The sequence below is a fragment of the Trichechus manatus genome, unplaced genomic scaffold (genome assembly GCF_000243295.1).
Source record: "Trichechus manatus latirostris isolate Lorelei unplaced genomic scaffold, TriManLat1.0 scaffold00037, whole genome shotgun sequence".
Lineage (NCBI taxonomy): Eukaryota > Metazoa > Chordata > Mammalia > Sirenia > Trichechidae > Trichechus > Trichechus manatus.
Window position 1 is genome coordinate 2,013,550 of NW_004443973.1, and position 12,730 is coordinate 2,026,279.

Sequence of the window (12,730 nt, forward strand, 5' to 3'; positions counted from 1 at the left end):
GTTTCCAACTGTAATTTTGTGAAAAAAGGAAACTGAAAAGCCATTATCTCAGCTGGTTTCCTTCAAATTTCTGAGAAAGCCAACACATTTCCCAAGGAAAACTTAAGCTTTCAGTTTTGATCTCTTTGTATTTTGAGAGTGGAAAACAATAAAGGAATCCAGAAAACATGGTGTTTTAATTTCCCCAAATGCTGTTACAAAATCAGCAAAAGCTTCAGTTTCTTTTTGTTTGTCTGAATCCAGCTAAAAAACATTTATGAAAGTGTCTGTTAAAGGAAAGGGAGGGGCAATTTTATTTTTTTTAGCACTTTAGGGTGTCTCAAATAATTTCAAGGGGTGCCTGGATGTTTTCCAAACACAAATAACTCAAAACCATTTAAACCAAATATGTGGTTTAATCAGATTTTAAGTAAAGAGAAACTTAGGTAATCAAACAAACAGCCATAGCAAGTGGTCTGGAAACTTCAAAAAGAAAGACAGACAAGAAGGGAGAGAGGAAAGGAGAGAGAGAGGGAAGGAGGGAAGAGAAGGAAGGAAGAAAGGAAGGAAGGAGGGAAGGAGGGAGGGAGGGGAGAAGCGTGGAAATAGAGTAACTCATTCATACTTGTGGTACTACTCCGCCATGCGTTTTGCATGTATTTTTTCCGGGAAAATATACTAAGGAAAATGATTTTATTTCTACTGTATTCTCTTACGGAGCTATGGTGGCGCAGTGGTTAAGCGTTTGGCTGCTAACCAATAGGTGGTCGGTTTGAATCTACCAGCCTTGGAAGTCTGTCCTATAGGGTCACTAGGAGTAGGAATCGACTAGACGACAACGGTTTCTTTCTTTCTTTTTTTATGGGGAGGGGGTGTATTCTCTTATGTTGTTAGGTGCCATCAAGTCGATTTCGGCTCAAAGCGACCTCATGTGTCAGAGTAGAACTGCCCATTAGGGTTTTCTTGCCTGCAGTCTTTACGGAAGCAGCTCGCCAGGTCCCACGGAACCTCTGGGTGGGTTCCAACTGCCAACCTTTCCGGTAGCAGCCAGGCGTTTAACCATTTGCAGCACACTACTCTCTTAATCTCTATTTTATAATACTCATATTCACATTTAAAAATAAGCATTTTACTTCTTTGAATCTTAATATAAAGTTCCCACGGTGGATTCACATTTTTTTTTCATCCTGTCTTAATTTCCCTCTTTACTGGCTGTTGAGAAATCTTTTCATTTTTTTAATCCGTGAAACAGTTGAACCTCAGCAATATCATCCATGTGGAAAACAAATTGGGCATTCCTCCATCCCCACTAAATTTTTCTTTTTTTTATTGTACTTCAGCTGAAGGCTTACAGAACAAATAGTTTCTCATGAACCAGTAGTACACATATTGTTTTATGACATTGGTTAACAACCCCACAACATGTCAACCCTCTAACTTCTCAATCTTTTTTTTTTGGTGAAAATACACATAGCCAAAGATACACCATTTCAAAAATTTCTACATGCACAGTTCAGTGACATTGACTACGCTCTTCCAATTGTGCTGCTATTCTCACTTAAGATGAAGGCTTACAAAACAAAATAGTTTCTCATTTAACAGTTACTACCCATGTTGCCCTATGACAATAGTTAACAATCTCACAACACATCAACAATATCCTTCAACCTTGGGTTCCCTATCACCAGCTTCCTTGTCCCCTTCTGCCTTCTGGCCCTTGTCACTGGACTCCTGTACCTCGTTAGTCCCATTTGGTTTTACGGGGCTGTCCACTCCCCGGTGGAACGGTGAACCTCAGAGACATCCCCACTAAATTTTGTGGTGTACTTTGCAATCAGTGAATAAACGATCAATATTGTTCAGAAAGCCAGAACTTTAACAAAAACTGTACTTGATAAATACATACTGTCTTGGAAAACTTTGCTTTTTACTGATGCCTTATGTTCTCTGCCAGGTCTATAGAGAAGAAATGATGTTTCCTTCATTTTCATAACCCCCAGCAGAGTGCCTTTCTAGGGAAAATTTCATAAAAAATAGTTGTTGAATTAATGAATGAGTGAATATATGCATGAATTAATAAACTTTTTATTTTATGATAGAGAAGATTTATAAAGTGCTAATTGGTTAAGAGCTTGGCTGCTGACCAAAAGGTAGGCAATTCAAATCTACTAGCTGCTCCTTGGAAACCTACGGAGCAGTTCTACTCTGCCCTATAGGGTCGCTATGAGTCGGAATCGACTCAACCGCAGCGAGTATGTTTTTAAAGATTCATTAAACAGCAACTGGAAATAGATGGCCCATGTTTCAAGTACTCCCAAAACAAGGGGCTGGGCCTTTCTTTTCTTCTTTTAGATTTAGCTTTTTTTTTTTTTCCCCCCTTAATGAAGAGTAGAAATGCTGGACAATATATCTCTCACAGCTTAGAAAATGGAGCGAATTCTGTGGCTCTTTAAGTAAATATTAATGTCTTGCTGGAGGGAAAGAGATGTTTAATACTCAAAATCTAATATAATGTGGTCTTTTGCACCAACAAATCTGGTATTTCTTCATCATTTTGGAATCCATACTGCATACCGTTCTTGTATACAGAAACATGATAAATGCTGATCTTAACTTTAAAATCCACTTTTCATTAAATATTTCTCTTTCAGTTAAACCCAGACACACACTCATGTCTAAATGTATTTAATATTTATTTTTTACTCTTAAAGTGATGCTATTTACATTTGGCCTTAGAAGGCAAACCATATCATTAGGATATCAAGGGTTAAGCTGTGGCAGTTTTAAAGTTAGAACACACATGTTTGGAAATTTCTAATCAGTGAAAAAGAAAAGTCACTGTAAAATAAAGGCTTATTCTTTAATTATAAGTAATATGGAAGAATTTGTACTTAGTTCTAAAGTTCAGTCAAGGAGGGCTTCCCAGAAGGTGTGTTACTACTGTATGAGTGGAGTGCAAATATGGAGAATACTTCTGGAGTGGAGTTCCACGGGATATTCAGAAAAGTTACCAGTTCTGTTATTTCCAAGAAACTTTCTTGCTGCAGATATGTAATTAATGGTCCCATTGCTCCTCTCTTTCTTTTACATCTTCCTCTTCTTCAGGGAATGCTGATTCATTCTGGCCTTTCAGATGCTTAACCCCTGAAATTATAAAAATTATGGTCATTTAAGTGAAATTTATTTCTGGCAGAGTCACTGTTTTGCTGTAAGAACTAAAGAAAAGCAGTAGAAAGTTTTCATTGGTGTGTGTTTTTTTCTTCAAGAATCTCAACAATGTAATCCTTTGAATTCACCCAGCAATAAAAAACATACCCGGCCGAATTCCCATTAGAGGCAGGCTATCTTTTATAGTTAAATCTTCTCCATTAAGAATTGCGTCATAGCCTATTAAAAACCTGTTAACTAAAAATCTGCTCATAGGCTCCTACTGTAATTCTGAAATGTCATTTACTTCAAATATTTCTTTTGGCATTCCTGAGCTCTATTACAATGAGAACCATTGAAACTCCTAGAGAAAAAAGGCCTATAATTTGTGTGTGTGCCATTTCTGGAGCTTGTAAACAACAAAAGGATCATAATATTGTTAGTCTTCTTTAGGGATCTGAACATGCTTATTTGATCATGGAACTTCTCTACTCAAACTTCTTCAATAACTTCCTTCACAACCTATAGAGAGGGGAAAAATTCATGTACCTTTGCCTGTGATAACAAGCTTCATAGGATCTGGTCTCTGTCTACCTATTAGGGCTCTTTCTTAGCAGCTCTTCCTGCTCCTCCCCTTACAATAATTTATGCTTTCACATGTTCATTCCCTGCTCCCTGGCCACTCCAGGCTCCCTCAGGCCTCTGTGCTTTCTTCATTCTGTTGTCATTGCCAAACATCTTCATCCTACTTACCCACCTGGCAATCTCCCACTCATCCTTCCCGTCTCAACTTGCCTCCTCTGTGATGCTTCCCCAGTTTCCCAAGTTGACTTCACTGGTCTTTCTCAGGTACCCTCCCTGCTCTTGAATCATCTTATTACCTAATAGAATTACCTAATTACCAATTACCTAATAGAAGTGCATTTGTTTACATGTCTTCTTCCTCATTAGAGCAAATTTCTTGATTTCTTTTTTTTATTGTTGTAGTTAAATGAAGTTTACATTTCAAGTTAGTCTCTCATACAAAATTTTATAGAATACATTGTTATGTGACCCTAATTGCTCCCCCTATTCTGCGACAGCACACTCCTCCTTTCCGCCCGATTCCCCATGACCATTCAACCAGCTCCTAACCCTCTCTGCCTTCCCATCTCACCTCCAGACAGAAGCTGCTCCTTTGGTCTCTTGTATCTACTTCACTAAGAGGCACACTCCTCGCGAGTATCACTTTATGTCCCACAGTCCAGTCCAATCCCTGTCTGAAGAGTCGGCCTCGGAAATTGTTTTAATTCTGGGCTGATACAGAATCCAGGGGCCGTGCTTTCTGGGGTTCCTCCAGTCTCAGTCAGACGATTAAGTCTGGTCTTCTTTCTAGAATCTGAGTTCTGCACCCCACCTTTCTCCTGCTCCATCTGGGACTCTCTGTTGTGTTCCCTGTCAGGGAGGTCATTGGTGGTAGCTGGGCACCATCTAGTTCTTCTGGTCTCAGGCTGATGAAGTCTCTGGTTTATGTAGCCCTTTCTGTCTCTTGGGCTAATACTTTCCTTGTGTCTTTGGTGTTCTTCATTCTCCTTTACTCCAGGTGGTTGCGACCAATTGATGCATCTTAGATGGCCACTTGCAAGCTTTTAAGACCCCAGAAGCCACTCACCAAAGTAAGATGCAGAACATTTTCTTAATAAGCTTTGTTATGCCAATTGACCTAGATGTCCCCTGAAAGCATGGTCCCCAGACTCCTACCCCTGCTACTCTGTCTCTCAAAGTATTTGATTGTATTCAGGAAACTTCTTAGCTTCGGTTCAGTCCAGTTGTGCTGACTTCCCCTGTAGTGTGTGTTGTTAGAGCAAATTTCTTGATGTCAGAGATGGTGCAGCTTTGATTTGGAGTCCTAGGCACAGTGTCCAGCAAACAGTAGATACCATTAATATTTATTCCCTAAACGATTGACTGAAGTGATGAAGAAACAAACAATATGGTATATGCCTTTGACAGTTCCATAGTAATGTATCCTCTGTTTTGTTTTTGCAAAATTAATTCAGATTTTGAGTATAATCAGAAAGCAACTACTACAACCACACCCAATCTACATTATTGTTCATTTCACTTGAATCTGTTGAACTCCATGCATACAGAGATAATTAACCTGGAAAATGTTATATGTATTTTGTATTTTAGAAAGCTGGTTTACTAGATTTTGTAAATATTACCAAAACACTCCAGTTAGAATTGAAAGAGAAAAGAAAGTCACAGCTCATGTTTGCTATGAAACAAAGAGACTCAAGAAAAGTGAGGATTTGCATGTACTGCAGTCAACAAATTTCAGTGTGCTATTTGGCAAAGAACGACATCCTTGGGCTTGGTGGCTTGTCTTACAAAAATATTTGATCAGTTGTAATAATATTTAAATACTTTAATTTCATCTACAAACATAGATTACTCACAATTCCTGCTGATCCAAGACTATAGAGAGAAATTTGTTATTAAGAAATGGAATTTACTCCATATTATAATAAAGTACATCGGAAAAAAGAAGTTTAAATGTTAAGGAGCAGGGAAGGGAGTTTATTGAGCATCCAGTCAGTCACTCTGCTAGAGTCTTACATACACGAGTCACTGAAACCTCAGAACAACTCCGTGAGGAAATTCCTAGATGGTAAAATTTAGACTCAGAGAAGTGATTTGTTCAAAATTATAAAGGCTATGTGGTTCTAAGAGAAGTTCTCATGCATCGGAGTTCCTCAATATATACTTACTTACTGAATGACTAAATGAATGATTCATACAGTCTCATTGTCACAAGGCCCCAGCTCATTCTTACCATTAGCTTTTTGGATACTGACTTAGAGTTTCCTATCATTCTCTAGAATATATCACAGGTTTAGTGTACAAATTAACCTGGTTCAGAGGATCTTGGAATTCCCTCTGAAATACTAAAGAACAGTTATTATTTAGCCACCTGCCACTGTCTTTCCTGAGCTGAGGTTGTCTGTGTCTCCCTAGGGTTTGCGAAGGATCAGTTGACTCCAGAGCACATCCCTCTCTGCCACAAGGTAATTATGAAGTGATAAAGTTGTGTTCAAGACCATTTTCTTTAGATAAGGGTTAATGACCTAATGCTTGATTAGCCTCATATATCAAGAGGGTGCACATCAAAAAAAAAAAAATCAGTAATCAAAGTATCCAATTTATTAAACCATTAATCAGCCACCTCCTACACTTGAATATAGATCTACTTGCTTACCCTGGTCCATATTTAACTCATTTTATGATAATAATGGTCACAAAGTTATATAAGAATGCCATACCATCTCTCAAGTAAAATCACTCACTTGGACGAACTTTGGACAGTTTTCTTCTTAGTCCATGTAGTTGTGATATGAACTACTTTGAGGAAAAAGGCTTTGATGAGGCAGGAGCTAGTGACAGAACATCTACCATAAATCCTTGATTCCCAAAGCAGTTTACACTAATTCCATCTTGGCAATTGGATAATGGATGGTTGGTTAATTTGTGTTTTGAAATAGCTTATAGGTCGATCTTTCTAGTTTTTATCAGCAATATTCATTTTGTTATTGATGCAATAATGCTGAGACTAAAGTGTGAAGTCTGCTGAGGACTGTCTAATAATTTGTCTCCACACTTCACCCCACATCCCTAAACATGCATATACTTTGTCTGTGACTTTTCTTTAAAAATTCATTTGGTGTTTGAGTAACTCTGGAGGTGGAGAAAAGTAAATCAGTCTGGGGTTGTTGATGAAATTCCTCTGCAGAATACTAATGAGCATGTAGGAATACACTCCACCTGCTCAGGGGCTGGGGATTGGTGCATGGCAAAGGGCCTCCTGGAGCAAGCATAGACTCAGCCCAGTGGCATACAGGCAGAAGACACAGGAATCCCCAAAAAGACAATGGAGGTTCTTTCCTTTATAGCATAAAATACACACAGGAAAAGGGACCATAAAGTGCATTATGGATACGTGAAGGAATGACGAAGATAGAATTAAAGGGAAAGAAAGTAGATTGAGTAAAAGAGGAAAAAAGAAAAGAAATAAATGTTGCCTCCCCCCTCCCCCTCCAATCCTCCCTCCTAAGCAGAACATAATACTCATGCTCTTCTACATTCTGTAGATCAGATGGTTAAATGTGGGTTGGATGAAGTTAAAGTGACTGAGTGAAGGATTACAAATAATGAATCCATGGAGGGAAGCTACATTTGGCAGACCACAGGCTAAAATTTTTATCAACTGTTTTGGAGCAAAAGAAGGCAGGCTTATTACTTGGAAGGAAACATAACACAATAAATGACGTAAGTACTATTGCAAAAAATTTTCAGCAGCTGGAATATTGAGCCTAAATACTTAAGGTAGATGCCAATATGCATTTGTTTTTAGAATCGGCATTTTGGTTCTAAAAAAATAGAGAATGAGGGCAACCTAGATTTATTATATTTAGGTGACCATAATTTCAACACTACCCGACCAGCGCCACTTGTTTCTAAGAACAGAGGTCTGGTCAATGTTGGTGGCACTCCTAACAGCAGAGCCACCAGTTTAAGAGAGGAACTGCTGTCTGTGTGTTGACCATGTACTGGTCAGACTTTTTCAGGATTATGCTGCCTAGTTACGGGCTTTGCATTTCAAGAAGGCCACCGAAGAGGGTATTAGAGATTAAAAGTGGTCTCATGAAATCACTATTTTAGAGGAATTTGTAGAGGAAACTGGAATGTTTAGCATAGAGAAAAGTAAGAGATGACAAGAGAGGCTGCCTTTGAATTCCTAAAAGACTGGAAAATTAAATAAAATTAATCTATGTAGCTCCTGAGGGCAGCAATAGGGTCAGTGGCTGACATTTATCTAGTGGGGGCAGATAATAACCCAATATAAGGAAGAAGATTCCTAAATTATTGCTGCCTAGCAATAAACACGTGAGTAAGCGCTCCTTTGCCATATATGTTCCAGTCAAAGCTAGATGTTGATCTCTGAAGCAGGTTATAGAGGGGACACTGCATTGAGTTGCAGGGTGGACCAGTAACCTCTCTGACACCGAGATGCAGTTAATCTACTACAGATATGCTATACTACTGAATAAGCTGCTCTGCTGTGGGTGCTGTCAGTTACAAAGAAGTAACTATAACTTCAAATGGCAAACATGGCCCAAATCCACATTTAAAAACTAATTCACACAGGCATTGGCCAATGTAAATGGATTCATTTTTTTTTTCCAACCACATACTTTAGATCTCAGAAATCATTCTAAGGTCCTTTAGGGACTTTTAGATAACGTCTGACCCTCCTGGAATTACATTTATAATTGTATTTGTGCTTTTGGGGCAGGGGGAGGTCTATAGCTTTCAGCAGAATTTCAGAGGGGGCTCTGACCCCCAAATGATTATGAATATGAATTCTAATCTAATCTCTTCAGTTTATACCTGATAGTAAAAAAACTTGCTTAAATTCACATAGCAATGAGTTGGCTGAGCTAGGACATGAACCTGAACCCCAACTCCTCCTAGGGGCTCTTCACCTGGATCACCAGCACTCAGTCTTCCACTGTCATTGATCTCCTCCAGCGTTATTCTAGAACTTGAATAAAAATATGGTGACTCAGGGTCCTGAGGACCTTTTTTTAATCAAAATCTTTTGAAAGACTTTACATAGCTGATAGATTTAGATGTAACTTCTCAGTCTTTTGTTGTTGTTGCTTTTAATAGAATTTGGAGTCAAGAAGATGAAGAATTTAACCTTGCCTAGGGTCACTCCCAGCATAGAGGCAAGTTACAAAGGACACTGAGATCATTAGAAAAGAAGTAGCCTTTCTCTTTTGTGGACCTGGGACTGGACTCTAGGAGACACAGACACAAAATATCTTGGTCTAGTCTGTGGAGACAAGACAGAGCAGTTGTCAAGCAATATGAGCTAAATATAATAAAGCTCCTACTGTGTGCTGAGCATGAGACAAATACAAATCAGTTAGGTACCTAGGTCAAGAGGTGATGGTGTGCACATAAATTGAGGTTAATTCAATGAATAAGTGCTAAGGGCCAGTAGATCCAGTAATGCTTGTAGAGAATTCTGATAAGAGAAAAAGAGCTCCAACTCAGGGGATAGTAACAAAGGCAGACATTTGTCAAACAGTACACTGGTTAAATTAAGAGAAAGAGCAAGCCTGATTTCCATATGCAAAATCTATTTGCCAAATACATTTAACAGGCATTAGTTTTCTGAAGACCTACTGTGAAGTATTTCTAATGACCCAGGAAGATGGGTTTCTAATGGCTCCTTGAGTATTGACCCTCCAAGTTTTCTGAAAACAGTCATGTTAAATATCCTTGAGAGGCATAATTTAACCTATAATATGGTACAGCAACACCCTTCAGTAAAGGCCCATAGTCCCTCAGATTGAAAATGTGTTTTACGTTTCTCAAAATGCTTTCACATGCATGCATTTTGTTTAATCCTCTTGTCATTCATTTATAATGAGTAAGTTATACATTACTACACTGAGGGTCACAGAGTTCAAGTGACATTCATTTCATTCCCAAGATAAAAGCATATCATGTCCTGAACTCATCTTAAATTTGTCCCTTTCTATTTTATTTGAAGTAAACTATACATAATTTAATCACTATTTTAAGCACAGTTAATCACTATTCTAATATGGTGACCAGTCTGTTAATATAAACTGCAAACAAGTTTATGTATGTTAACATAAACATTTCGCTTAACTCTCCATGACTTACTGAAGCATTTCTCTGCCAAAGAATAAATGTGTGATATGATTCTGTCTTCATCATTTATTGGAACAGGGCAGCACAGTTGTGTGATATTATGAGGAATTATATATTTGATGTATATTTTTACCTATCATATGTTTTACCAACGCTGTTGACTAAGAGTAAAGACAATATGAAAGGATTAGCAGTAAATACTCAGTAGAAAGGAGGGGAGGAGATACATACTATTGTTAGAAGTGTTAGAAATTTGAGCAATATCTTTGGAAAGTAATCTGGTATCATTTGTCAAAATATAAAGTGCCCACATCTTTATCAGTAAGTCTGGGGTTGGGGCCAGGCAAGAATATACATATTTTCCAATTTCAAGAGGATCCGGCTACTCAGGCTGGGACGAAGATCGCTTTTATAGGCTGAGTGCTTCTTTAGCCCCCTAGAGATCCAGGCCCTTCTAATACCCCTTCTTTATTCTGAAGCTAATGCATTCCCCATGAACTCAGAAGTAGAGTTAAATTTTTAAACTTACACATAATGGAGCTAAACGGTGTTAGACAATTTCACATTAGAAAGAGACAGAGTGGCTCCATAGCCTGCAAGACTTGACTGCAATTGATTGAACACAATAGCATATCTAAAATAAAGAACTCATCGAACAGCAGGAACCAGTGGTTAGGCTTAAAAGCACTAAAAATAAAATAACAAAAGTAGAGTTGCATTTACAGCCACAGAGGCAAATGTTGCTTGTCACAATGTGCTAACATAGCCTGATGCCATTATTGTTGTTGTTGTTGTTAGGTGATGTTGAAATGGTTCCGACTCATAGTGACCCGATGTACATCAGAAGGAAACAGTGCCCCCTCCCGCACCATCTTCATAATCGCTGCTATGCTTGAGCCCATCGTTGCTGCCACTGTGTCAATTCATCTTGTAAAAGATCTTCCTCTTTTTAACTGACCCTCTACTTTACCAAGCATGATGTCCTTCTCCAGGGACTGGTTCTTCCTGATAACACTTCCAAAATACGTGAGACAAAGTCTAGCCATCCTCGCTTCTAAGGGGCATTCTGGCTGTACTTCTTCCAAGACAGATTTGATGCCGGTATACACATTACCAAATCATCCATCTCTGATTCCAAGCTCTCTGAGAAACCTCTCATAACACCGGAGCTTGCTCACAAGGAGAGAAAGCCCTGACTAGGCTAATTCTATCTTTGCCCCAGAGTTATGTTTCTTATCTTGAATTAATAAAGTTTTACATGTCAGTCTTGGTATGCTTTTTATTGAGTACAAATACCACGATTTCAACTGATTCTGGGTCACCATCAAGGAGATAGAGTTTGAGAGCCTGAGGCGCTGAGAGACTGATTCTGGCCAAGAGTTTGCCAAAGTAAGTGGCAATTTTCACTGACCTCTGGAGGTGGGGGGAGAAGAAGCCTGCTGGCCTTCTCTGTGCCACTCTCCTTGAATTAAACAAGTGATGGTTGCGATTGAGCTATAAACCACTCAAAAATATCTGTTTGCATTTTTTTTATATTGTCAGATGAAATTTTCTTTCAGAAATATTTTAATAAAAATTGACCATTCCAAGAGACACCTACTCCATGCTCATCAACAAAAGAGAACCATAACAAAATAGAAAATTTATCACATGGCTATGATTTTTTTTTTTTTCATGATTATGGAGTTTATTAGGGAAGTAACAGGTTATAATTCAGGGTCAGCTTCGAAGTAACAGGAAAACTCAGGAGACAGGATAGAGTTTGTCAATCAGGACAACTTCCAACCTCTCAGCTCTTTGTCGCCCAGCCCATAGGCAAGGCAGGTCTCACTCTCAGCTGTGCCCGCTGGCCCTCGGTCTCAGCCTCTGTTCTGCCTGGGCAAGTGTTACAGCTCTTCAGCTATGCCAGCAAGTTCCTGAAGGCACCCCGCTCTGCCAGGAAGCTTCCTGCTCAAAGACACTGAGCACTCTTTCCATGGGTTGGCAAACCCACTGCAGCTGTCTGCCGGTCCCATGCCACTGCCGGTCCTGCACCACTGCCGTCTCATGCAGCTTCCAGTGTTATAGCTCTCTCTGTCTCCTGGGTCTAGGAGGGTCTCAGCACAGGGATCCTGGGTCCAAAGGACACACTCCACTCCTGGCTCTTCTTCTTGATGGTAATGAGGTCCTCCTCAATCTCTGTGGTATTGGTTCTTAAGCCTAGCCAGATGGCAAAACTGACCAATCCCCTCAGTAGACCACAGTAACCTTATTTTCAGAGTCACTGTCCAATCCCAGCAAGAGATTTACACACTTTATTTGCCTAGTCCCACCCAATCATTTTCTGGGAGTTACAAGACCATGACCAGTGAGGCCACATAAAAAGAGAAACCCATGGTCCTGCAGATACTTTCAAAATGCCATCCTGGTTTTATTTATTTATTTATTCCCATGCAAAAATTTATACATACATTGCTTTCGTGACCCTAATTGCTCTCCCCATACTGTGACACCACACTCCTCCATTCCACCCCTGATTCCCCATGTCCATTCAACCAGCTCCTAACCCTCTTTGCCTTCCCATCTCACCTCCACACAGAAGCTGCCCTTTTAGTCTCTTGTATCTACTTGAGCTAAGAGGCACATTCCTCACGAGTATCACTTTATGTCCCACAGTCCAGTCCAATCCCTGTCTGAAGAGTTGGCCTCGGAAATTGTTTTAATTCTGGGCTGCTACAGAATCCAGGGACCATGCTTTCCGGGGTTCCTCCAGTCTCAGTCAGACCATTCAGTCTGGTCTTACTAGAATTTGAGTTCTGCACCCCACCTTTTTCCTGCTCCATCCGGGACTCTCTGTTGTCTTCCCTGTCAGGGCGGTCATTGGTGTAGCCGGGTA

The 12,730-nt window shown here is 39.5% G+C and overlaps 1 protein-coding gene across 2 annotated transcripts in view; it reads right to left on the bottom strand.

The window, feature by feature from the left end:
* Positions 1-2,505: 2,505 nt before the first annotated feature.
* Positions 2,506-12,730, bottom strand: part of PPP1R1C (protein phosphatase 1 regulatory inhibitor subunit 1C) — a 156,094-nt gene continuing 145,869 nt past the window's right edge. The window contains exon 5 of one of the 2 annotated variants that reach the window (XM_004375449.2): positions 2,506-3,123. In XM_004375449.2, the coding sequence (XP_004375506.1) occupies positions 3,035-3,123 (89 nt within the window). In that variant the 3' untranslated portion in view covers positions 2,506-3,034. The remainder of the gene's footprint in view (positions 3,124-12,730) is intronic. The other variant, XM_004375448.1, reaches the window with a different exon arrangement.